The sequence below is a fragment of the Plectropomus leopardus genome, chromosome 24 (genome assembly GCF_008729295.1).
Source record: "Plectropomus leopardus isolate mb chromosome 24, YSFRI_Pleo_2.0, whole genome shotgun sequence".
Classification (NCBI taxonomy): domain Eukaryota; kingdom Metazoa; phylum Chordata; class Actinopteri; order Perciformes; family Serranidae; genus Plectropomus; species Plectropomus leopardus.
The window spans coordinates 770,715-798,335 of record NC_056486.1 but is presented as its reverse complement, the minus strand read 5'-3'; the positions used below and the strand labels follow the sequence as shown (position 1 = coordinate 798,335).

The 27,621-nt window shown below is 35.8% G+C and overlaps 1 protein-coding gene across 1 annotated transcript; it reads right to left on the bottom strand.

Moving 5' to 3' along the window:
- Positions 1-422: 422 nt before the first annotated feature.
- On the bottom strand, positions 423-27,382 carry LOC121962928 (prolactin receptor-like). Its single transcript, XM_042513252.1, has 9 exons — positions 27,208-27,382; positions 16,508-16,613; positions 9,251-9,389; positions 6,750-6,919; positions 4,342-4,520; positions 3,017-3,170; positions 2,375-2,462; positions 1,640-1,709; positions 423-1,470 (listed from the first exon to the last, which is right to left on the bottom strand). The coding sequence occupies exons 2-9, from the start codon at positions 16,596-16,598 to the stop codon at positions 967-969; spliced, it is 1,395 nt and encodes a 464-aa protein (XP_042369186.1). The 5' UTR covers positions 16,599-16,613; positions 27,208-27,382; the 3' UTR covers positions 423-966.
- Between the last annotated feature and the right edge of the window lie 239 nt (positions 27,383-27,621).

The window sequence follows — 27,621 nt, the reverse complement described above, 5'->3', positions numbered from 1 at the left end:
AAATAAATACAAATAATATTGAGACAAATCGATCTCAACAGTTCTCTCTTCAATATGACGGAGGGTTAGGGCCACGCTAAAGAAAAAAGTTAGATTTCATAATATTTTGAGAAAAAGGTTCTCATACTTTCTCATACTTTTTTCTCTCAAAATAATACAACTTTATTCCTGTAATATTACGAGAACAAAGTCGTAATTTTGAGAATAAAGTCTGAATATTTTGTGAAAAGAAAGTTGTAATATTATGACAATAAAGTCATAGGTTTACAAGAAAAAAGTCATCATTTTTTAAAAATTCTCATAATATTACCAGCTCACACTCATAATATTACTTTTTTTTACCTCGAAATATTACTACATTTTTCTTATAATATTACGACTTTATTTTCAACGTCTCAAAATATTTTCTTTTTTTTCAGTGTGGCCCTAAAAGACTTCATTACCCATTAATACGGTTTGTGGTGATTCCGCTTTGTTTTTTGCTCTCGATTTTGAATTTGTTCAGCTGAAATTGGCTCTGGCTTCGTCGTCGGCAGCTTCGGTGAGCAGAGTTACCAAAAAGAGAGACGAGTTGAGGTCCAAAGGAACATTACAAACAAACGCAACGCCACAAACGGTGTTTGGTGGAGTTTGCATTGCAGTTTTTTCGGTCGTCAAAAACAGTTTGTTGACTTGTTTTCGAAGTGGCGCTGGGACGTTTGCGAGCTAAAAAAAAAGGCTCTTTGGCGGCCGATGTCCTGCAGGTGTACTTCCTGTTTGAAAGTCAACGTATTCTTCTCTGAAGTGCAGCAGGAGTCGCTTTTTTCAGCTCAGCCTTTGTTGTCGACGGCGACAGGCAGCAAAGGGACTGCCGCCTCGCTCCGCTCTGCCTCGCTGACTTCTTTCATCACGTTTTTCCTTGCCTGGCAGTCGGCGGGCTTCTTCTTCTTCTTCTCCTCCAAGTCGACCTTCGGGGGAGGCGGGAAATCATGGCAGTACGGCGGCGGTGGCAGACACGGCACCAGGTGCACCTCGCCGCTTTCGTTCATGAGCTGGACGCAGGTGTAGAAGTCTTGCGGAGACCGGCTGGTGGAAATGGGAAACAGGGACGGCGTCTGGACGGCCCAGATGTCCCATCACACTGTACTCTGTCCCTGGCAGAGACACGATCTCAGGCCGTGGCCAAGAGGACAGCACGTTCAACACCGGGGCGAAGGCGTCGGCGGGCGGGGAGCAGTACGGTGACTGCACATACGACGTCGGGTGTTGGGTTGTAAGATGGTTTCTGGCGCCCACAGGCGTCAGGTCGCACGAGACCATCAAGGCGTCCCTCTGGCCATCCGTGGAGTCGGCTGGGACGCTGCAGTCCTTCGGCGTGGTGAGGTAGACGTCGTTGGCGCTGACCGGGTCCCAAACCTCTTCCGTGTAGCTCGGAGGTCTGTAGCTGTGGAAGTTACTGAAGTGATGGTTGATTTCGTCCAAGTTCCCCTTCTGAGGGCGGAGCGGAGATGAAGAGGAACAGGAGGAAAAGAAACGGAGAGAGAAAATATACAAAAAGATAAATTAAAGAACAGAGCAATAAAAAAGGGGGAAGAAAAAAAGGAGAGAAATGAGAGAAATGAAGGGATTAAAAAGAGCGGAAAAAAAAGAAAAGTGTCACCTTGAGGAGCAGCGGGTCGATGCCGATGATCCGCGGCTTTGGAATGGGCGGCAGGAAGTAGTCTTTTATTCTGAAGGGTGAAACATAAAGAGAGGATGTCTTAAAATGCCACTCTGCCTGTTCAACCCAAACGACAGAATATATGTTGCATGTTTCTGCAGACCACAAATACATTTTTTTCTTTTGATTATTTTTGGCAGCTTTCTTCCTTTTTGTAAAAACTCTTTGCATTTTTTTCCTTTAATATTTTTTTTGTTCTTTAAAATTTGTTGGGCCTGCAATTTTTTCCCTTACATTTTTTTAGTGATAATTCTTTTGTTTTTTTCAAATGAGAATTTTAAAGATATGTTTTCTTTAAAACGAGTGGCAAAAAAAACACCAACCTTTAGAAAAGAAACAAACAACAGCATTTAGTGTCAAAAACGCAGATAGAAATGGAACAGAAATGCCACTAAAAACACAACGAACGGTCATGGATGCCATTGGAAATACAGCAGATGATCACAAAAAATGCATTAAAAAAATTGGCAAACACAGTGACAGCATTTTTTTTTTTTGGCACAAACACTGCTGAAAATTTTCAATAAAGTATTTATCTATCTGCCTATTTTCCACATTCTTCTCAGAGTCAAGCAGTTTTTAAGGTTCCTGATATCAGTAAAAAAACATATGTCTTTCCAGGTTTCAAAGGGTTAAATGTAAAATATAAAATGCATGTCGACTCGCTTTCCTCACCTTCTGCTCTGAGGAATGATTCCTAAAGCGATGACCAGCAGGGCCACGACACCAACTCCTGACACCAGAATCAACACCAGGAGTTTACCTGAAAAAAAAATCACTTTAACTATTGAAAATAAAAGTACCAAATGTGGAAAAATCTCACACACACCCCGAAACATAAATCTATAAGAAAAAAAATAATAATAAAAACGGAAAGAAAACTCTAAAGAAACCCCTCAAAAATTTTTAAAATAAAAAAAAATCCAAACACTCAAAAGTATTTTAAAAAATGAAAAAAATATTCGATGAATGAAAATAAAAATATAACACCCCCGAAACCCTCAAAAATATTTAAAAAATGAAAATGACTGAAATCAAGAAAAATGAAAAAATTCCAAAGGCCAAAAAGGTCAAAATTATTAAAAAGAAAAAGGAAAACCTCAAATTATTTTTTTTAAAAGAAATATAATACCCCCCAAAAAACTAAAAAATTATTTAAAGAAAAAAAACAAACAAACTCATAACTGAAAAAAAAGTTGGCACCAGGAGTTTAACCACAGACACTTTGTTAGACCCTCCCACCTGTGCCTCCTCTGCACCTGTGGAACAAAACTGCGTCTATCACATTGCTATGGAAACCCCTCCCTGCCTCGGTACCTGCGGGTGGCCTGGCGGGGATGCTCATCAGCAGCGTGGAGCTCCATCTGCTCCACAGGCCGTAGTTGTGAGAACGGCAGCGAACTCGGACCACGTAGTCACCGACGGGGAGGCCGAGCAGCTTGACGTGAGGCTCCCGCAGAGGGTGCTTCACCTGCGCACACACACAGACACACACCGACATGTCACACACATGTTTATCACATAACTTTTCTCCCAACAGGTTGATAGCATCATTAATTTGACAACTTATTTTAGTCATTACATCCATTACCATCACCATTTATGGTGATAAAATCAAGACTTTTCTGCTGAGTTTAAGGGGTTTTAAATGGTAAACTCTACCTTAGATTGACCAATAAACATCAATAACAGTAAACTTGATGAGTCATAAATATGAAGCCATATTCCCCAAATACCATTAAAAAATACAAAAATGAATAAATAACATGTTGAGCTTTTTAATGGTATTTGGGGAATTTGAAGCCATATTTATCCCATAAAACCCTTTAGTTTAACCATAACACCCCTTTTAAAATATATACCACACAAATGAAACTTGATTTTGATGTCTACCCCTTCCAGATTTAAGTCTTTTCAATTGATTAATAACTTTATGTGTTTTTTTTTACAATGTTTTTTTACACCTAACAACAACAAAACTTTAATGTGTATTAATTTTCTGTCAGTGGACTGATTAATCAGCTAATCATTGCAGCTTAACATTTGCAAATCTTTTTGGTAATTTAATTTATCTCAAAACATTATTTTCTATAAATTCTGCTGTGTTTAAAATCTTAAGTACCTAAAGTGTTAAGACAACCGTAGTGAAGTAAAAAGTAAGTAAAAGTAAAAAAGTAAAAAATATTTCCCTCTGAAATGTGAATGTGAATGTACTTAATTACATTGCAGCTCTGCCTTTTAATAATAGGTTAAATTGACAACACAGAGATTTGTGAAGTCTATTCAAAATTTTAGTTTTTCAAATGGTCAAACTGGTATATAAACCTTTCAGCTTCAACCAAACAACTAAATACATATCTCACTTTTTACTACACGTTTATCCAACAGCTGCAATTAAAAATGAATCAGCAGATTCAGATTAATGCATTTTGGGATAAATCCTAAAATTTCTAAAATATCAATTATAAAAGAAACAGTAAGAAAAGCTCCACATTGACTTTTAGACTTATTCATTTCATGTTAAAAAATAAAAATGAATTATTTCTCATTTTCCATCCTCTGACTGGCAACATGAAAAGCACTTTTACTTTGGAACAAAAGCCATGTTGTTGTGTATTTCCTGTCGGTTATTTCCCGCATACCTTCCAATTGTCGGGCTCGGTCACGCGTCTGTACTGCAGCTCGTACACTAGCGTGATCCAGCCGTACTGCAGGTCCGAGGGCACCGGGTACGCCCAGGACAGCAGGGCGTTGTGGCCCATTTCATCGCCGCCGGCGTCCGTCAGCGTGTAGGTCAGATTCACCGGGGCCTCGGTCTGAACTGCGGACCACAGGAAGTTGAAAAAACAGTTTTACAGAAACAGTTATGTTTCTGCAGCGTCGTTACGTTTCTGCAAACCACAGATACAACCACAAGAAAAAGAGAAACAGGTCCCTAAAAAGACCTATGATCAAGGGGGTTAAAAGGTGCTGGAAAAAAACAGAAGTGAGTTGTGAGAAAAACAACAGGACCCTACAAAACTACATTCGGAGGCTAAAAAGAAACAAGAAAAAGAGCAACAGGTCCCTAAAAACACCTACATTTTGGGCTTAAAAGCAGATAGAAAAACAGAAACAGGACCCTATAAACATGTTCAGGGACTAGAAAGTCACAAGCAACAGGTCCCTAACAGCCTTTGGGGGATGAAAAGCCACTGGAAAAACAGAAACAGGACCCTAAAATGACATGTAAGATGGCTGAAAAGCCACAGGAAAAAGAGGTCCCTAAAAAACATTAACATCTTGGGGCTAAAAAAGCTGCTGGAAATGCAGTGCAAAACAGCATCCACACCAGATGCTAAAACGTAAAAAAATAATAACATAAAAATAATTAAAAGCACATCTGGTGTCTATATAATTATTCATTTTTGGAGGCTTAAAATCCATAAAAAACAGCGACGATTTTCACATTTTTAACAAACTCCAGAGCAGATTGATGCTGATGAAAACTCGACAGCTTTTCACACCAACACGCGAGAATCGACCTTTGAGTCCCGCGGCGCTGTGCACAATGACTCTGTGTCTGCAGCCGTGGGCCAAGTCCCCCACGAAACAACCATAAGAGCATCAGCCCTGACCTCCGCTGAACAAAACATCACACCCACGCTCACACACACACACACACACACACACACACACACACAAGCACTCTGATGAATCACACACTCTTCACATATGCAGCAGCAGGAAGTGATGAGTCTGAATCTGCAGCGGTGCTTGGATAATGTCACACACTCAGCCCGCCATAAATGAGATTAAGCGCCAGTGGAGGATTCACGCTGTTCCCAGACAGAAGAAGTGCTTTTCATTTTCGTGCATTCATCATGTAAACGAGTTTTTAGAGAATGTCGCTCAGCGAAAGAACAGCCCTGGAAACGTTGAATCTAACTGTGACAAAGAGGCAAAAACGCTGCTAAAAATAGACTCAGTCTGTCCAATGATTAGTGTTGTGTGCATGTATGTGTGTGTGTGTGTGTGTGTGTGTATGTGCGTGTGTGTAGGTGTGTGTGTATATGTGTGTGTAGGTGTGTGTGTGTGTGTGTGTGTGTGTGTGGGGGGGAGAACTGGCCGTCCCTGTTTTAGTGCTTAGAAATTAATATATATATATAATTGCAAACAAAAATCTGTCTTCTGTCCAAAATAATAAGTTAAATAAATAAAATAAAATAAAATACATTTCAACATTTTTTTTTTAATGCAGAACATATATATTAAAAAAATGACTTAAAAACAAAATTCAAATTAACCCTTTGCAATAGACTTGGTTTGATCAGCTGTAATGAAGAAGAAAAAGCTGTTTTTTAAAACCATAAATTCAAGTTGTTATTTGTATTGATTCTAGGTCATGGTGACCCTGATCTTTTATCACCAAATTCTAATTATTCTAATTTATCCTTGAGTCTAAGTGGACATTTGAGAAATTTGAGAAAATTCCCTGAAAACCTCACGGACATTTTGGATTCACAAGAATGAGATGGAAGCAAGATTGCAGTGACCATGACCTTTGACCACTAAATTCTTATTAGTTAAGTTCATGCCAAATTTGAAGAAATTCTCTCAAGCTGTTTTTGAGATATTGTCACAAGACTACAACAGACACAAGGTCACAGTGACCTTTAACCACCAAAATCTAATCATGTTTATCGCTGAGTCCAAATGGACATTTGTGCCAAATCTGAAAAACCTGCCTCAAGGTGTTCTTAAAATATTACATTCATTAAAGTGAAACACACAAGGTCATAGTGACCTTGATCTTTAACCAGTGACAACCAAAGTCCTATCAGCTCAACCTTGAGTAAAAATGGACTTTGGTGCCGAATTTCATGACATTCCCTCAAGGCCTTCTTGAGATATCACTTTCATGAGAATGAGAACGATGCAAGGTCACAGTGGCCTTGACCTTTGACCACCAAATTCCAAACATCTCATTATTAAAGCCAAGGGGACGTTTTCCTCATAAAACCTATGTTCTGAGGAGCAGCTTGGGCCTGCAGAGCGCCACGGTCCTCACCTATCTCTGCCACGTCCAGGCAGTGCTCCTGGGAGGTGTAGTTCCCGTGGGCCGTGACGGCGGTCACGTTCAGACAGTAGATCTTCCAGATGGATGTATGGCTGCTGTCGAAGTGGCAGCTGTTGGGGCCGGCGGTCACGTAGTCCGGACACTCGTATTTGGGCCCCTTACTGTGAAAAATCAGAGGAAAGTTTTCGATTTACAGGTTAATATGTCGCTTGGGGCGTGGAGATCTGTTTCATCTTACCATCTATTTTAATTTAAAAAATCCCTTATTATTTTTTTTCTCGTCAAATTAAAAACATCATTTTTGGCATTTTTCCATTTCTTTTCTACCTTGAAAAACTGTCTTAACTTGAAATTCTTTTCATTTATGAATCTTTCATACAAATATGTAGCCTTAAGTGATTCAAATCTCAAAACTAAAACAACACAGACAAAAAAAATATGTTGACTTAAAAAACTAATTACATTTTTGCAAACAACAAATTAAAACACGAAAATATTGCAATGCATAAATTAGAAATAACCAAAAATCCTTGAGACATCCTAAAATCAGAGAAAAGTGCTAAAATGTCTGAAATCCTAGAGACATCATAAATCCTAAAAATGTCAGAAAATCTGAGAGCGTCCTTAAATTACCCAAACAGCCTAAAGTCAGAGAAATGTCACAATGTCCTACAAACACCCCAAAATCGTGGAGACGTCCTGAAATGCTGGACAAGTCCTAAAATCAGAGAGATGTCCTTAAATCCTTAAAAACAACCTAAAGCAGAAAAATGTCCTACAATCCTAGAAATGTCCTAAAATCAGAGAAATGTCCAAATATTAGACAAACATCCAAAATCCTAAAAACATGCTAAAAACCAAAGAAGAGCCCTAAAATCCTAGAAATGTCCCAAAGTCCCAGAAACATCACAAACAATCACAGTAACTCCCTAAAATCTGTTAAACACCCTAAAATCAGAGAAAAGCTCTAAAGTCTGAGAAACATCCCAAAATCTTAGAAATGTCCTAAAATCTGGCCCCTGTCGTCCTGTCATTTTGCAGAAGTGGCCCCCAGGTAAAGCCAGTTGAGTGTCCCTGTATGATCTAAATTCTGCAGCAGACTCTGAGTCTCTTTATCAAATTTGAAAACTAATCTGTTTAAGCATCTCTCTTCAAACTGTTCAGTGTCTTTTTTCTTCTCACATAATCCCAGATTTACATCTGCGCGAGGGAACGCAACAACAATCGATGCCGCGTCGGGTCAATCCAATTTGTCCCGATTACTGAGAGCGGTTTCTCCGCTGTGTGTGTGTGCGGGCAGTGGGGCCGGGGCCACGTGAGGCCGCTCTCAGGAGCCCCGAGCTGCTGCGGAGTATCGACGTGTTAAAAGCTTCACGGGGAGGTGGAGCACGACCAATCAAAGTGCACTGAAATGTGACCCAGAAACTTCAGTCTGCTTTTGATCTGAGGATGTTTTTCCCCGTTTGAGCTCTTTAAGTCAAACTTAATGCTGCGGAAAATTAAAGCTGAATCAAACTATTGTACTTTTCCCTTACTGTGTCATGGAAACACGGAAAATAATCTCACATACTCAGACTTCAAGATGTCTGAGGCCTGACAGCAGTGGTGAAGGAATGATTCAGATCCTTTACTAAAGTGAAAATACTAATACCACCCTGTAAAAATACTCTATTACAAGTAAAGGTCCACCATTGAAAATATTACTAAAGTAAAAGTAAGTGTGATCAGGGAATATACTTTTTTTAAAACTGAAATTATAAAAAAACAAGGAGAACAAAAAAACACAAAATTATATTAAAAAAAGACAAAATACAACCAAAAGTAAAGAGTAAAATCCCATTTATAAAAAATAGGAGAAAAAACACCCCAAAAGCCCTTAAAATTATTTTTAAAAATGTCATATAACAACCAAAAAACTCAAAATTATTTGATCAAAAAATGAGAAAAATACATTTTACAAAGGAAAAACACCACTAAGGCTCAAAATTGTTAGAAAAAAGTAGAGGAAGAAAAAACACCCCGTCAAAAATAGGGGAAAAACACAAAAACTCTTCCAAACTATTTAAAAATTACTTAAACCCAAAAAAACTAAAAAAAAAAAACAAAAACAAACTAATTTTCATGTTTGTTTTTAACTTTTTGTTTTGTTTTGCTTTGCTTATTTTTAGGTAATTTATATATTTAAAATTATACTACAGAAAAAAGAGACATATTTTTCTTAATTTTCAGCACTTTTTCGCAGTCATTGTCATGTTTGTTTTTAACTTTTTGTTTTGTTTTGTTTTGCTAATTTTTAGGTTATGGTTTTTGTAACTTTTTAATAATTTCTTGCCAATTTTGGGGTATTGTCTTGCTGAGTACAGCACTGCATTATGTGAGTAAAAATAAAAAAATAAAAAATAAATACTGCTGTTAAATAATGGGAAACAATCTGAAATCAATAATAAAGTAAATACTCAAAGTTATACGCAGAGTGTGTGTTGTGAACGTACTCTTTGGAGTAGGTGAGGACGTAGGTGACCGTCTCTCCGTTAGTCAGGTTGTCCAGCGGATGCCACCAGCAGCTGAAGTCCTCCATGTTGGGCGAGCGGCAGAAATAGATGTGAGGCCTCGTCGTCACAGCAACCTCCTCTGTGGAGAAAAGAAAAAAAAAATCACAAAGTCAAGTCAGTGGGAGTCCGTTTCCACGGACGCACCAGATCACTTTTTCTTTTTCTTTTTTTTGCCTTCAGATTTTCTTTAGGTGCACAGTAGATAATGGCCATAATTCAGATTCTCTTTGGCTCGGCACTCGATAAAAAGGGACTTCAATAGCAAAGAAATGATTGCTGAGTGCAGTTTGTCACTATGTGAGGGGTCACACAAGACTTTATTGAACAGAAAAGAACAACATAGACAGCATGTTGTTCAGTCGTATCCTGAAATTCGTTAGTCTTTTCTGCCGGCACAGACTGAAAAGACAAAGACGGCAGAGAAATGCAAACTGTAGCTTAGACAGTGAATGGACAGATGAAGGTGACACAGAGTCCGCAGAGAGAGGACACATTACATGTGATGCAAGAACATGTTCTGTGAGGTCACGGTGACCTTAAACCACCAAAATCTAATCAGTTCATCCTTCAATATCCTGGAATCCTGGTAAGGTCCTAAAATCTTAGGAACATCCGAATAAAATCTAAAATCCTGCATTTTTTCCTAAAATCCCAAATGCCTGAAATCCTGCATCCTAGAATCCTGATAGTGTCCTAAAATCCTAGAAATGTCCTAATATTCATGAAACATCCGAAATCCTAGAAATGTCTGAAAAGCCTAGAAACATCCTAAAATACAAGCCTAGAAACATCCTTAAGTACTAGAAATGTCCTGAAATCCTGGTAACATCCTTGAATCCTAGAAATGCATGAAATAGTTGAAATCTCCTAAAATCCAAGAAACTTTCTAAAATCCAAGAAACTTTCTAAAATCCTGCAAACGACCCAAAATCCAAGAAATTTCTGAAAATAGTTGAAATTTCCTAAAATCCAAGAAATTTCTGAAAATAGTTGAAATCTCCTAAAATCCAAGAAACTTTCTAAAATCCTATAAATGTCCTAGAATCCCAGAAAGGTCCTCAAATCCTGTAAATGTCCTCAAATCCTGTAAATGTCCTCAAATCCTGTAAATGTCCTCAAATCCTGTAAATGTCCTAAAATCCTCAAAACATCCAAAAATCCTCCAAAACATCCTAAAATCCAAGAAACATTTTCAAATCAAATGTCCTGATTTCCTAGAAATGTCCCTGAGTCCTGGTAATGCCCAAAATTACTAGAAATGTCTTGAAATTCCAGAAATGTCTTAAAGCCTGAGAAATGTCCTGTAATCATAGAAACATGTGTTGGACTGCTGCGATTGGCACCTGGTCTGCTGTCATTTTTTAAAACACAAAAACAACACAAACTAAAGAAAACACCAGCAAGTGTTTGGAAACATTTGTGGTCCGCTGGAGTTAACGGCACGCCGCTGACACGGCTCCAGAGCTGACTTTTGGAGGGAAAGTCCAAAAACAAGTAACAAGAGGGCATCAGGACACACACACACCACACACTCACACACACTCACACACACACACACACACACACACACACACACACACACACACACACACACACACACAACCACAGGTCTCATGATGACAGTGGTTCAGAGCAGCGATGGAAATTGTTCAGCATCGGTAATCAGCAGCAGGTCAGAACAGTCCTGCAGCAACACAGCGACACGCTCAGCAACTAGAGGTCAGACTCTGATCTCCACAGTTTATTTTTAGGATTATTATGTTTAAGCCATTTTCACAATTAAAGGGTCAGTTCACCCCAAAGTTGCTGACCTGTGGTGCCATATAGTGGAACTACATACATCTGAAAAACTCGACAGCCGTGTCTCTTTACAGAAACGGTGGATTATCTTGAGTAACTAGGTAATGATTTCTGGAAAGAGACATGGCTGTTGAGTTTTTCCAAATATTTTCTTTTAGTTTTCTAGTGCCATCTAGCTCCATGATATTGGAGAGATGGCAGACATTTCCATGTCCTATATTTTCAATACTCAACATTCTAGATTTTATAGAATAATTTTTATTTTTTAAACTTTCTTTTTTCCAGGTCATTTTCTTATTTTTATTTTTATTTTTCCTGCTACTTTTCATGTCCTTTTTTCATATTTTTGTCTACTACAAACTTTTAAACTTGATTTTACATCATTTTAAATTACTTTTTCATTTTTGCAACTCTGGTCTCCAATTTTAATTTTTTAAAAATAATTTAGTAATTGATTTTACCTTATATATCTCATCTCTTTCCTCTTTTATTGTAAACCTGTATTTTTTTATTATGTTTTTAGATTTTATTGCTCTGTAAAGCACTTTGAATTGCCCTGTTGTATGAAAGGTGCTACAAAGATAAAGCTGCCTTGCCATGCCATGCCTATTTTTTTGTGCTAATTTTCAGGTCATTTTCCTTCTTTGTTTTGTTAATTTTTGTACTAACATTCAGGTTATTTTCTTTATTTTTAATTTTGTTGTTTATTTTTGTGCTAATTTTTAGGTCATTTTCTTTTTTAATTTATCTTTTGTTTATTTTTATTGCCTTTTTACTAATTTCTTACTCATTTTTTCACAAGTTCCTCTCAAGTTTCTCTTCCCATGTCCTTTTTTTCCCAAGGGTTAAGGTTAAATGAATATTACGTTAAATATTCCAATATATGACCAATATATAATACTGGTAATCACGTCGAGCTTTACAAACTGCACAACCCGTTTGATCGAGACTCCAAACAAAAGTACAATATTTGGGGTGAGACTATAAATTAAAACGTATTTTCACACCAAGATATTCAAATAAAACTTGATAAAGTGGACCTTGACTTTGGCCTCTCGTGAAGTTTGCTCAGTTGGATCTGTAGATGTTAAAACTACATTTTTATCCACAACAGCTGAGCGAACTCTCTGACATACGAGGACGGTCCAAAGTCGGTCTCAGCTGGCCCTTAAGCTGCGACTGTTTGGTCAAACTACAAAGACGTGGCATCCTTGAGAGAGCATCAGAACAGGGAGACTTCATGTGGTCTCCGCAGATCGCAGCAGCAGCGGGAGGCGAGCAGTAATCCATGAGAGAATGCGTGGATCTGCAGAGCGAGGCCAGCGGGGAAACAAAGGCCTGTTGTGTTGGCCGTAAGAAGCTCAGAGTGCCGCGCTGCAGGGACTTTCTAATCAACAAGCTTCTTGGAAAGAGAGAGAGAAAGGACGCATGCTGTGCAGCAATAAAACTGGACTAATTCATAGCTGCAGCCAATCAGAGTGGCCCAAAGTTTCACGGCTGTGTCAGGTTTAATGCATCACTGTGCCAAGTGCAACAGGAGGGAGCATCATTCTTATAAAACACCACACCGCCGATTATCAGCCTCTCAGGTGCTTTTCATTAGGATTTTTCTGAAGTTAACCAAAATCTAGACTTTCTTTATTCCACGCAATCTGTTTTATTTAATGAAAATCGACTTCTAGAGACTTCGAATGATCAAAGTGAAGATTTAGTTGTCTTTATTTCTGTGTACAAGGTTATTTTAAGGAGCAAAGGAGGTTATTTTAAGGAGCAAAGGAGGATACTTTTGAAATGGAAGAGGGTCTCTGATGGGACATTTCCTGTTGGATCGTCAATTGACAAAAGAAAGCCACCACAAAGAAAAGTGAAATCAATGCAAAATAATTCACAAAACCACCACGAAAAGACACAAAAACATAATGAAAAGAAGAAAAACCATCACGAAGAGATGCAAACCCACCACAAAGAGACACAAAATCACGACAGACACAAAATTAACACAAAGAGACAATAGACTACTAAGAAGATACACAAAACCACCACAAAATGACTACAAAGTGACGCAAAATGACTGCAAAGACACAATAAACTACCAGAGACACAAGACCACCATGAAGAGACACAAATCAACCACAAAGAGACAAAAGAACACCACACAGAGACACTAAACCACCACAAAGACATGCAAAACCACCCCCAACGATGCACAACAAAAACAAACCACCACAAAGAGACACAACAAGATATGCAAAACAGCCGCAAAAGATCCAATACCACCACAGAGACAAAAAAAAACCACAAAGATATGCAAAACCACCACATAGAGATGCAAACCCCCCACAAGAAATATCACAAAACAAACAAAAAGAGACACAAAAACATCATAAAAGGCAGCTAAACTACCATAAAGAGACAAAATGACTACAAAGAGATGCAAAACCATCACAAAGAGACACAAAACGATAACAAAGAGACGCAAAACCTCCACAAAGAGACACAAAATCACAAGAGACACAAAATGAGATGAGATGAGAGAAACAAAAGAGATGCAAAACCAGAGACGCAAAAAATCACCACACAGAGACGCAAATCCACCAGAAAGATTTGCAAAACAGCCACAAAAATAAGCAAAATGACCACAAAGAGCCTCCACAAAGAAACACAGAAAAGCCATAAAGAGAGAGCCTCACTGGAAGCGGTCATACAAACCAAGACAGGCTGAGCTCGCTCCTCATGACCTCTGTAAAATCTGTTTTTTTGTCAAAAGCATGAAGAACTTTCATGTGGAACAAATGTCAGATGATCCCAGATAAATCTTCATTTTCCTCCAGATAAACTGCTCGTTTACTGAAACAACAACAGCAGCAGAAGACTCAGCAGCACTCTGAGAACGTCTGAATGTTTTCATTATTTCACCTTTTATTTGCATTTATCTCAATAATTATTTGATTCTGAATGCCGTATTTAATTTCAGGTCTCCGACATGATGGTTATTACAAACACAAACAGGAAGTTTAATTTACTGACTTTTGCTGCAGGAAAAAAACTCTCAAAGCACTGTTTCTATGGCAACAACAACCAAGATCAATTATGGAGCTGTTTATATAATAAGCTTTATTTGTATAGCACTTATCTAATCAAGATTACAAAGTGCAATTAATGGTTTATGGAGCCAAATAAAGACAAGAATATCTGAATTTTAATGCCGCTGAATGTGCATTGTTGAAATATTTTACTTTGAAAACCATGCATCTAAATTTATTTGTTCTAAATTCTCCTTGTAATATCATTTATTTTATTTGAGCAATTATTCTTTTTTTTCCCAATTACTTTCATTTCCTAATTCCACATGTATTTATTTCAGGGACCTTTTTTTCTGGAATACACATTAATGTATTTGAAATGTATTTTATTTCCTGATTCCACATTTTGAAATTCAATTAAATCAGTCAAATTTCAAGCTGAAAAAAAACTATAAATATATAAATATCAGTAAAATCTGATTAATCGAATAATTAAGTTTTGATTTCCTGACCTGGGTAGGCCTGATGTTGCTATTTAAATTTTTGCAACTTTTGCAACTTGTGGCTCACAAACCACAGAAACAAAACTGACACTTTATTTATTATTTTGGATTTTCTCGTACATTCATGATCGGAGAGTGTTCGTGCAGCTCAGAGATGGTTATAATTGAGGAGAAACTCACAGTCAGCGACGCTCTGAGCTCGTCGATGCCCCCCGCTGAGGCATCGACGAGCTGCCAACACGTTCAGCTGAGCAGAAATAAAAAGGCAGACACGTTATCATCAAATGGAGCTGCTGCTTGTAACTGCTGTCAAAGGTCACACAAAGTTTGGACTGACCCAAAAACTACATTAACATAACATAACATAACATAACATAACATAACATAACATAACATAACATAACATAACATAACATAACATAACATAACATAACATAACATAACATAACATAACATAACATAACATAACATAACATAACATAACATAACATAACATAACATAACATAACATAACATAACATAACATAACATAAAACATAACATAACATAACATAACATAACATAAAAATTATATAATACAATACACATAATAATAATATTTTAAATAATTTGAGGCATTGAAATTTCATTTTCACTGAAATAAATAATTGTGGAGATAAGTAAAAATAAAATTGTATTGTCATTAAATTTCAAGTCCCTTGGCAAATGTGGAAATAAAAAAAAAATAACATAATATAAATTAGTATAATACAATATGCACAATACATTTTATTACATATTACTATTACATATTATTACATTTTTGTGTGTGTGTGTGTGTTTTTTACAGTTTATCTGTTAATTACTATACATATTAATTGCTATATCACCACTATAATATCCAAATTTATTTATTAAGGTGATTTTTTAATTTAATACTATAATTTATTTATTTCAAGGAACTTTTATTTTCCTAACTACACACAGTTTTTTTTCTTTCAGGAACATTTTAATTACTCCACAATTAATTATTTGGTAAAAATTTAATCCTTAATGCCTCTTTTTTTTTTTTTTAATTCAGGGAGCTTTTTTCATTAATTTCCTAATCTATTTGTTTCAGGGATTTTTTTTTCCTAATGCCATGTTTATTCATTTCAATATTTTTTTTTTTCTGCCCAAATGACACATTATTTATTTCAAATAACTTTTATTTCCCATATCTACTTCAGGGTTTTTTTTTATGGATAATTACCATACTCCAGAGAACTATATATTTCATAACTCCACATTTATTTATTTCAGGGATTTTTTTCACCCATAATTTCAAATTCATATATATTCAGTCTTCATTTCAGTGGACTTTTAATTTTATGCTAAATTTATTTATTTCAAGGATTATTATTATTATTTCCTTGTATTTTCTTGACTTTAACTTTTTCTTAACATTTTTTTTATTTCAGTGAGAATTTTATTCTCATTGCCATTTTTTAAAAAAAAAATTTTTTTTCCCATAATACCATTTCAGGGGACTTTTTACCGAATACCACATTTATTTATTTTAGGGATCAATGTAAGGTAATGTCTACAAAATTGTCATAATATACAATAATAATAACAACAATAACAACAACAAATAATGACAATAATTATTATTATTGTCAGTGAAATTGGTATTTAATAGCTTTGGAGTTGAGCGCAGCTGAAGTTTGGTTTTGCTTTAAAGCCTGATAAGAACTTATTAAAAACATGACCTGAGCTCAGAAGATCAGGTCACATTTAACCAGAAAAAACTTTTGCAGAAGCTTGATTTTGTGCACATATTTATAGAAGTTTTGTGATTTTTTTTGTCCATTTTCTGGCACTGAAAAAGACAGAAAATGTCCCCTACTAACCGTGGCTGTGTTTGTCTTTCTGATCGATGTCCTGGGCGACGACTCTGCTACGCCCACCGCAGGAAAGCAGACAGAACAGCAGCCACAGCATCCTGCAGCTTTCCCCTGTAAACAATAAACAACATAAACACAAGTTTAAGTCTGAAAAAAAAAACAATGATAATTAAAACATATTTAGTTAAATAAAGTGTATATTGATTGAAAATGAATGCGATAAATATGAATGTTAAATAATACATGCTGATTTCAATATCAATTAGACCGCATTTTAATATGCATCAAGCAGTCAGGTTGGACAGATTTTATTTATTTATTTATTCAACACAAACACAATAAAATAAAATAAAATAAAATAAAATAAAATATTTAAAATAAATAAAATAAAATAAAATAAAATAAATAAAATAAAATAAAATAAAAAATAAAAATAAATAATATAAAATGTAAAATATATATTCTGTAGACTAGGGTATTGGTTCAAAACATAAGGACAGATGTATTAAATAAATAGCAGTTTGTTCAGTCTGATATTGCTTTTGTGACTCTGTGTTTAGCTTGCAGAGTCGTCCACTGCAGTCATAGTCGACCATGACACACAGATCTTTGGGCTCTAAAGATTTTGCTGAAAGCTCATTACTCTAATCAGCTTAGTCCACTGAACCCAGCGAGCATATGAGGCATGTGAGGTCAGACCGACACGAAAGGATCATACAAGTGGCTTTATGTTGTGTTTTTAAGTTATTTTAACCTTTCTGTCTGGTTTATCAGGCATCAGCTCCCTTCTTGGCTCAGATGTTTTTGAAGTGTGGTTGTAAGAGGAGCTTATCTGCAACGCAAACTGTGCTTTCAAAAACAAGCTGCAAAAATAATATACATTAATATTATTTTCTACTTTCAAAGATTTCTTTTTTTTAACCAACATCATTCCGAATTATAAAAATCAAATATTTATTTTCAGAATTTCAACCCTTCAAATGTCATTAATTTTTTTTTTTTTTGTCATGATGCCATTATGTTTTTAGATTTTTAAAAAATCTATTATTATGTGATTTTTATTATTATCACAGCCTGGCATATGTCAATGATTAGCAGCAACATTATTTTTTTATATATGTTTTTTTGTGCGGTGTGATAAACTCACACTCATATCACTCTGCACACAAAATGCACTTTCCAAAATCATAGCGATATAACAGCTTAATTTCCCCGCCTGAAATCAAAAACAGAGAACAGAAAACAGTGAAAATATTTAAATCGTTTTTTTTTCTTTTCTTTTTAGGTGGCTAAAAAAACACAAAAGCAGGTGCTTAGGTTTCAAGAAAAAAAAAACATCATGGTTTGGCTCTTCATTCATAGTTTTTCTTTTCTCCCTTGACATTTCATTTTCCAGATTTACTAATTTCTTGCAATTTGTGGAACATTTCTTACAAATTGCTCTTTGCCACTTTTCCTTTTCTTGCCAACTTTTTTTTTTTTTTTAGAGATATCGCACCAATTTGGTCTGGGTTTTAAAGGTTTAAACACTTGAAAGAGGCGTTTGAAATTAGCACCAGAAATGTGGTCGCTCCAGGTTTAAAAGGGTTAAACACAGGATTCATTCAGCCAGAACAGACATTTTTTTTTCAACTGCAGAAACTTTTTTCACGGAAGAACATCGAAACCCTTTTAGTCTCATATTGACCCAGAGAACCAGGGTCTTAATTTAACTCCAACCTCCGCAAAACATCTCTGTCTTCAGTGCGGGGACGGACTCTGTGGCGGCACCCAGCAGAGACGGCACACCTGCAGCTATAAAAAGGACAAGCAGAGTCCCTGCAGCAGGAGCCAATCCTGAGACTGGACCTCAGGAGACTAAATTAAAAAATAAAAAAAAGATCTGCAAAAAGATCAGCAGCATTTTAATTTGGACCCTTCGAACTTTTTGTTCCAGTGTTTGTGCTGCTCTCGATCTCAAGTAAAGGATTAGAGCAGTGATATTCAACAAAGGCCCAAGGGAGAAAATATGGCCCCCAGTGCTGGGTGGCCCCCCAAACATTTTCTTATTCACAATAACAGTGAGTGACTCACACAGTGAACTGTTTATGTACTTTAACATAAAGTGTCAGAGTGCATAAAACAGCATCAAAATGGAGCTTGTTGATCAAAAAAAGTGCCAGTACAGGATCCCCAACAGCCCCGACAGAGGTCCTAAGACTCTATTATCCTGAAATCCTACAAATGTCCTAAAATCCTTGTAATGTTCTGAAATCAAACAAATGTCATAAATGACATAAATCTGGGAACTGTTCTGAAATCCTACAAAATGTCCTAAAATCCTATGAATGTGCTAAATGATCTAAAAATCCAAGAAAGGTCCTTAAATCCTCCAAATGTACTAAAATCCTAAAAAATCTCCTAAAGTCCAAGAAACACCCTAAAATCCTAAAAATGTCCTAATATCCTTCAAATTTTCTAAAGGTCCTAAAATCCTATCCCCAAATCCTAAAATCTGAGAAACTTCCTTCTGAAAAAAAAAAAAGCTCTAAAATCCTTCAAATTTCCTAAAATCCTTCAAATTTTCTCTAAAAGTCCTAAAATCTGAGAAACTTCCTAAAATCTAAAAAATGTCAGAAAATCCTAAAAATGTCCTGAAATCCACATCTGGGCCTGCTGCAACTGGCCCCTGGCCTCTGGCCTCTTGTCATTTGGAAACGTGTCCCCGAATCAAAGCAGGTCTCGTGTCTCTGGATTAGAGGGGGTTTCTTTTTTTGTTTTTTTTTATCGTCCAGCTGCTCGAGTGTCGGCTGAGTTTGAGGTTCGTAAGACGTAAAACAAAAAAAAATCTCCTACCCACAGAAAATTACACAGACTCTGAGCAATGAGGTCACATGAAGGAGGTTTGCGCTCTCATGACAGCTGAACCGACGGACGAGCAGCAGCCGATCCTCGAGCGCCAACACAACAATCACACAGAATAATCTCCTGCAGGAGCGTCGGATTAAAGAGGAGGCCCAGCTGATCCCAACAGACCGAAGGAGTCGACCACACAACACCATCTCCATCATAAATATTTACAACAAATACATTCATTGACATTGACATTCATTTAACAGCTAATTTCTGCAGAAATGAAGGTATGTTTTGTTAAATGATTAAACCGTTTTAAATTGTAAATTAAAAATGTGCACATCAGCAAAATCTGTAAATTTTACAGAAAAAACATATATATATATAATATAAATTTTAGGATAATTATGTGCTTTGGGCATGACAGTATTTTCCCATCAATTTTGCATTTCTTTTTAAAAATAATTTTGACAGTAAAATCATGTGTTTCCTACATATTAGGACTGTAAATATGGCTAGTCAATGTCTTTACTGAATATGTTTTTTATGGGCTTTCATTGCTGCTATTTGTTCTGTTTTTTGATATACAGTTATTCAATGTATTAAAAATATAAAACTGTGATATGTCATTTTTGATTTGATGGTCTTTTACCGTATTTTCTGCTGACTTTTGTTTTTAAAACAATATATCAAATAAAATATATTGAAGGCATTAAAAGGTTTAAGAATTATTGGACATTATTGTAGTTATTATGTCACACCGGATCATGTCTGCACCTCAAGGTGAAAGGCAAAAAAAAAAAAAAAAAAAGCTAAGAAAAGCTAAGTGTGAAGTGTGAAAACTCAAAATCTCTTGTGTCCTGTTTGAGTGTTACTGACCGTCTATTACTATAATATTGCAAAAAAAAAAAAATGAATAAAAAAATTACAACCTCCAGTTGAATGTGCATTGGAGCATTTTATCCCAAACCTGGCCAATTTTATGTCCACAAGAGGTTTTAATTCTTTTAATGTGTTAATGTGAAAGCTTCAAAATTCAAAATTAACATTTGATTTTTACACACACACACACACACACACACACATATATATAAATAAATGTTAATAAAGAAATGCCACACACACTTCCACACACATTCCTTCAAAGGTCCCTCGCTATCAGATCCTCACAGCGCAACGCTTTACCTGTTGCCATGACAATCAGCAGCTGATCAATTCAGCACCCCTAACCCCCCCCCCAGCACTGCTTCAAAGCAGCAAGGTCCTGTTGGAGAGGTTTCTGACAGGTAAATCTATACAAGCAAAGGCCGACTCACAACAGGAAGTCCACACAAGTCTGTGAGATTTGGAATATGGAAATTAATCATGATGTGAGTGCCTCATTGACCTGCAGGGAAAATGACATCATCTTCAACGGGTCACCTCTTTATTTTACACCTGTGGAGGATGATTAGTCCTTTAAAAGCTGTTTCAGCATCGGTTGGATGTGCACACATTTTTTATTCACCACAAAGAGACTCAAGATGACCCACCAATAAAAAGGAGATGCAAAATTACCAATAAACGATGCAAAATAACCACAAAGAGACGACCAAAATCAAACTACTAAAACATGATGAAAAACTATGATAAAAAGATAACTAAGAGACTCAAAACTGCCACAAAGCGATGCAAAACCACTTCAAAGAGATGCAGAATGACCACTAAGAGATGCAAAACAGCTACAAAAAGACAAAAAAACACCACAAACAGATACAAAACAACTACAAAAAGACACGAAACCACCACAAATAGATGCAAAACCACCTCAAAGAGATGCAAAATCACCACAAAGAGACACAAAACCACAGCAAAGAGATGCAAAACTACCACTAAGACACCTAAAATAACTGCTAAGAGATCATCAGGACACGCTGTGATGACGACATATAAATATTTCAAGAAAAAAATGTTTTAAAGATTTTAAATGTGCTGCGCTGATGTCAGAGTGTGAGCTTTAAAACAATCATTTGTATTATTTTCTTTTTTTTTCTGGGGAGCTGTGGCCGCAGACTCTAATTAACATGACGGGTTGTGAGAATTTAAAGGTTGTCAGGGCTCCGAAATAAATGAGATATTCACCCTGAGAGCACAGACATTTCAAAAGCTATTTACCATGAGAGATAAGATTTTTTTAAAAACACTGGCGTCCCCACAGGCGACGCTGCGACCTTTAACAACAAAGACTCTAATTAAGTCCCAACACACGGACAGCAGAGGAGGCTTCACAGAGACACTAAACTGAACCTAAAACATGAAATCTGCAGATCTCTGCGACATTCAGCCAAATTAATTTATGCTTTCAGTCCGTCAGACTGACAGCAGCACAAAACATTTTATACTAAACTGAAAAGACCATTTGAAACATGCTGAATTTGTGTTTGAGTTTACTGGGTATTTTGTTTGTTTTTTAAGATGTTGTTGCACTAAAACTTTGAGTATATTTCCCTGATTATACTCACTCACATTTACTTCAGTTGGTTTTGGGTCTTTTTTTATTTGCTTTAAGGTTGATCAACAAGAAATTAAATGCATTTTGATCAACATTAATTATATATATATATAAATATAATATATATATATATATTCAGACAGTGTTGAGAGGTTTTGGGTGTTTTTTTCTTTATCTTCTGTTTTGTATATTTTTTGTAAGTTTTTTTGATGTTTTATTTAAAAAAAAATAGTGTGGGTTGTTATTTCTAATTATTCTAATTATTATTATTAATTATTTTATATCTAGTTTCAAAACTTTTGAGGCAGGACTTTTTGAGCGCTTTTTTTATATCTTTAATTTTTCTAAAGGTTGATAGACATAAAATTAATTGCAAACTATTTTGATAAACATTTAATTTTTTCTTTCTTTTTTTTAAACAGTGTTGAGGGATTTAGGCTTTTGGTCTTATTTTCTTTATAATTTTGAGTTGGTTTTACTTCAGTAATATTTTCAATGCAGGACTTTTCCAAATACTTGAGGTTCTAGTTCAGAGAAAAGTTTTTTTTTTTTAATTCATAACCAATAACCAATAGTTTTGTGGGTGTTTTTTTTTAAAATTATTTTAAGGATTTTGTGGAGTTTTTCTTCCTTTTTTGTGATGATTTTTTGTGTTTTGGGCTGTTTTTTTATTTTATTTTTTATTCTTATAGTACCCTTAGAATTAAGTTTTAAGAGACAAAAAAACCTCAAACTTAAAATTATTTTTAATAAATAAAAAATATTTGAAAAATATGGAAAAGAAATGAAATGAAAAAACTGGGTTTAAAAAAAAATCTAAAATCATTTATAAAGACTCCCCCCACCCCCAACTCAAACATAAAAATTTTGACTGATCAAAAAAGTAGAGCTTTTTTTAAAAAAAATATTCATTTTTTTAAGTAAAAATTTTGTTTATTTATTTTTTAAGGAAAAACAGTTGTCAAATTGCAGCTGTTTTGGTAATTTAATATATTACAAAACATCATATTTTATAAACTTCTTTTTTTTTTTAAAGATTTTTTTTGGCATTTTTTGCCTTTAGTAGATAGGACAGGAGATTGCTAGTGTGAAAGGGGGAGAGAGGGGTGACATGCTTTATACTGAGCCACCCACACCCAGCTCTATTGTTTTGATGCAAAAATCTTAATTGATAAAGTTACTAAAGCGTTCAGATTAGTGTAATGAAGAGGAAAGTACAATATTTCCCTCAGAAATGTAGGATAAAGCGGCATGAAAAGAAAACACTGAAAGTACAGTACAAGTACAAGTACCTCACATTTCTACTTAAGTGCAGTAGTTGAGTTGAGAACTTCACAAATAAATGCCTCTGTCACACTCACTGCTGGACTTTGTGGCCACAACTTCAACCGTCATGTGCAGATCAACAGCGATAAGACTTATCTGAAGGATGAACGCCACTCTGCAGCTCCACGACAGAGAGCATCCACCCATCTCACACACACACACACACACACACACAACATACACACACACAGACACACACACACACACACAGAGCCTCAGGCAGCACACAGACAGGAAACACAGATCTGAGCAGACAGCATTCGATCCACAGGGAGTCACATGCACTCAATCACACACACACACACACACACACAGTCGCCAGCCGAGCTTTGCTTGTCATAAACAGCAGCGGCAGCATTATATAATCCTGCCTGTGTGTTACTCATTAACACACATATATCATATCAGGAACACGAAGAAACAACCAGCACTAATGACTTTTAAAGTCATTAACATACACGTGTTTATTTCCAAACAAGCAACGGTCAATTCCTCACCAAGAGGCATTTCTGCAGCTGTGTCTCCAACCCAAAATCATGTAGATCTGGCTGAAACATGACCAGATTGGCTTTATTTTATTTTGTTTTATCATTTTTATTTTATTGTAATTTATTTTAACTGTATTTTTTAAATTGCTTTTAGTTGGTGAGATTATTTTATTACTCTTCTTGTTGTGCGCTTTTACTTTTTATTTTCGTGTGATGCATTTTTCTCAACATCATTGCAAACGACGGCCTGCTCTAAGTGATCCACCGAGACTGAATAAAGATTAAATGAAACAATGATTTCTTCTCTAACTTCACTAGAAATTAAATGAGTGAGAAAAATAATACAGCCTGAAAACTGAATTGAAAAAAAAAAGTCAACAGAAAATAAAAAAAGAGGAAATGACCTGAAAAAAACTGCCAAAAAATATGCTAAACAAAAACTCATTTACACTAATTTTCAGGTCATTCACTTGTCACCTTTTCCCTATTTTTTGAAATTTGCAAAAAAAAAAAGTAATTTTATGTTAACAATTTCACAATTTTTTTACCCCCCCCCCCCCCCCCCCATCAAAACTAAACAAATAGAAAAAAACCCAAACCCCTCAAAATAATAAAATAAAAAAATAAATAATATAAATAATAAATAATTATTATTATCATTTAAGTTGTGCTTCTGTAGTTTCACATTAAAAGCTCAAAGGGAACAAACACGTGCACCAAAAAGCTACTTTTCGGAGTTTTATTCTGGGATGTCATCAGTTCAGATCCAATGCATCTGAGCTTTCAGGCTGCAGAACAACAACTGAAAAGCTTCAGTATTCTGGGTCTCATGTTTGACCTTTAACGTGATGTTAACTTAATTATCTTTAGCTGCACTGACAGGCCTGGAGCTCTGTGTGGGACGCTCATATCATGAACATGCTAAAGGTCATACGACAAATGATGAGCCATACTGTACGAAATGTAATGTTTAAATGGATTTTCCACTCCAGTGCTCGGCAGACAGGAAGTCCTGCACACAGCTAATAATGTTAAACAGCACAGAACAGCAGAAAACTCACTCATCACTGTGACAAATGCCGGCTAATTCAAGTCCTGCTTCTGGAGTTTCACATTAAAAAGTTCAGAGGGAACAAACACGAGCACTAAAAATACTTTACGTTTTTATTTTAGGGTATCATCAGTTCAGATTCAAAGCATCTGAGCAAAAACTGCTGAAAATCACGGCTTTATTTTATCAACACTGTTTAGCTGCGGATTAACCCTTTGTAATAACCAAGAAATATTCAATGGAAAAATGCAAGGGAATTACTTGAAAATTAAACAATTTCCGAAATCTATGAATTTCTTGCAAGTTGTGGAACTTTTTTTTTTTTTTTTTTTTAACAAAGTTGCTCTTTGCCTTTTGTGTGTGAATCACACCACTCTTACAGCGTGCCAGACGAAAAAAGATATGTTTTCTGTTGCAGCTCTTTTGTTTTCAGTTTGGTAAATATCTGTATCGGTAGTAGAGCAGTGCTAGAAGAAGTATTCAAATTCAAATAAACTCTTGTTATGTTTTGATGCAAAATTCTTAATTTGTAAAGTAACTTAACTGTCAGGCAAATGTAGTGAAATAAAAAAGTTCAATATTTCCCTCTGAAATGTAGCGGGGTAAAAGTGTAAATTGGCATGAAAAGAAAATACTCAGATAAAGTACAAATACCTCAAGTTTACCTTAACCAGTACTCAAGTAAATGTACTTAGTTACATTCCAGCACTGCAGACGAGAATCGTGAAATGTGAGTTTTGGGTTGCTGCTGAGATTTTGCTGCACGTCTGATTCTGAACTCGGTCTGGAGTTCATCTCAGAGTACAAATTTAAGGCAACGAGATGACCTCTGACCTTTCAGAGTTTGCACACCTTAAGTGAACACAAGGCTGTTGTTAGGTGGTTCTTTTCGCACAGCTGGGCGTCTGCATGCTGGAGTAAAGCCCCCAAAATATCACCGCACTCAAAGAAGACAATGTTTTGTAAAAATAAAGGCATGTGAAGTTTGACCCACGTGTTTAATCCTGAAGCTGCTCGCTTTCAATCCCACTGAAATGCAGCAGCACCGAGATGGTGGAGAGGAAGGGGGATTTTAGAGGACCGAGGCTGTTTGTCATGCAGCTTTTAAACCACCAAACGTGGGTGTTTTCTAGCAACCCGCTGCTGTTTTTTATGTTGCTTTTTAGCCACCAAACGCGGGTGTTTTCTTTGGTACCGGTCACCTTTTTTTTTTCTTTTTTTTAATAATAATTTAAAAAAAAGGAAATTCCTGAAAAAATGCTTAAAAATAATAATAGTAATTCTGTAAAAATAATTTTAAATATCTAGTTAGGAAAATTATAATATACATTTTTCCTACATCTACTAATTTCTACTAAATTACTACTAATTATTTTGGGCATTTTCACACCACATTTTCTAATTGACCTAAAAACAACTGCAAATTGACATGACTTCTTTCAAAAAACATGAGAAAAAGACAATGAGCAACATGAGAAGAAATGACCCAAAAAAGAAAAAAAAAAAACAACATGAAAAATTAACACAGAAACAAACAAAACCAGAAAGAAGAAAAAAACTGTTAAAAGTATAATAAATATAATAATTCTAGAAACATATAATGATATAATATTAACCAAGCTCAAAGAATAATAATAATATATATTATTCTTTGAGCTTGGTTAAAATGTATTTTGGGCACATCTGACGCTCACTGGTGCTCTTTTTGGCACTAAATTAAATTAGTTTTCTATTTTTTTTTAAAAAAAACAACAATTGCAAATTTCCTTGATTTATTTCAAAAATTAAATGTTTACAAGAATAGAAATGACTGGATAAAATAATAAGAAAAAAATTAATTCTGTAAAATAATTCAAATATCTTAATCTTCTCATCATAAATATAATTTTCTGGATATTATTCATATACCTTGCTTTGTGGAACATTTCTCACCAAGTTGTTCATTGCCTTTTTAGCCACATTTTTTATTAAAGAAACCACATCTATTTACTCAGAGTTTAAAGGTTTAAATACTTATGAAAGAAGTCTGTATAAAACATGTCAGATTTTCCAGCTGCCAAAACACAGTCTTTGTCTAACAATAACCAAGAGTTTTTTGTCTAAACCTAACCACAGCATGCTGTAATCATATCTGCAACATCACTATACATACAAATATAACATATCCACACTTTGCAGAAAGTTGTGTTCAGTTAGGTTTTTTGTTGTTTTTAATAAACCATTCAAGGCATTTAAAGCATTTATTTGCTTTCTTTGATATTTGAGCAAAGAAAAATTTATTCTGGACACATTTCAAAGCACATCACACAATCGTGATATGTTTTGGCATCTTCAAATAATTTTCTGATTAATCAAAGTAATTTATAAAATAATTAACATAGCTGCAAAGGGCTTAATTGTTATCATTTTATTTACCTGCTTTTTTTTTAGTAATTGTGGACGAATTTTTCTAAACTTTTAATTTACGGCGGCACACCTGTGCACGAGCGTCAGCCTCAGATTAGAAAATCCGTCTTACCTCAAGTCAACAGATCGCGAGGAGATCCGTCTCAGGTGTTTTTAATCCTCCTGCAGAGAGATTCCTAGAGCACCGACCCACACCGGGACGTGGACTGGCTGGATGCAGCCGGTAGTCCGCGTGAACTCCCTGTGGAGGAGCCGATGTCGGAGCGGGTGACTATTGGCGTGCTGAGGGCGGAGTGTTGCGTTCACTGACGCCGCTGAATATTTCTGCCTCCTCCTCCTCCTCCTCCCTGCCGTCTTCCTCTATAAGCAGATTGCCCTCCACCTGGTCCCGCGTCATCAGCACAACACCAGCTGCACCGGGCCGCCCCTCAGTAGGCTGAGCCCGCGGCGCCACTCCTCTCCGCCTGCAGGACCGAGGTATAGAAGACCATTAGTGCCATCAAAAAAAAAAAACCCACAAAAAAAA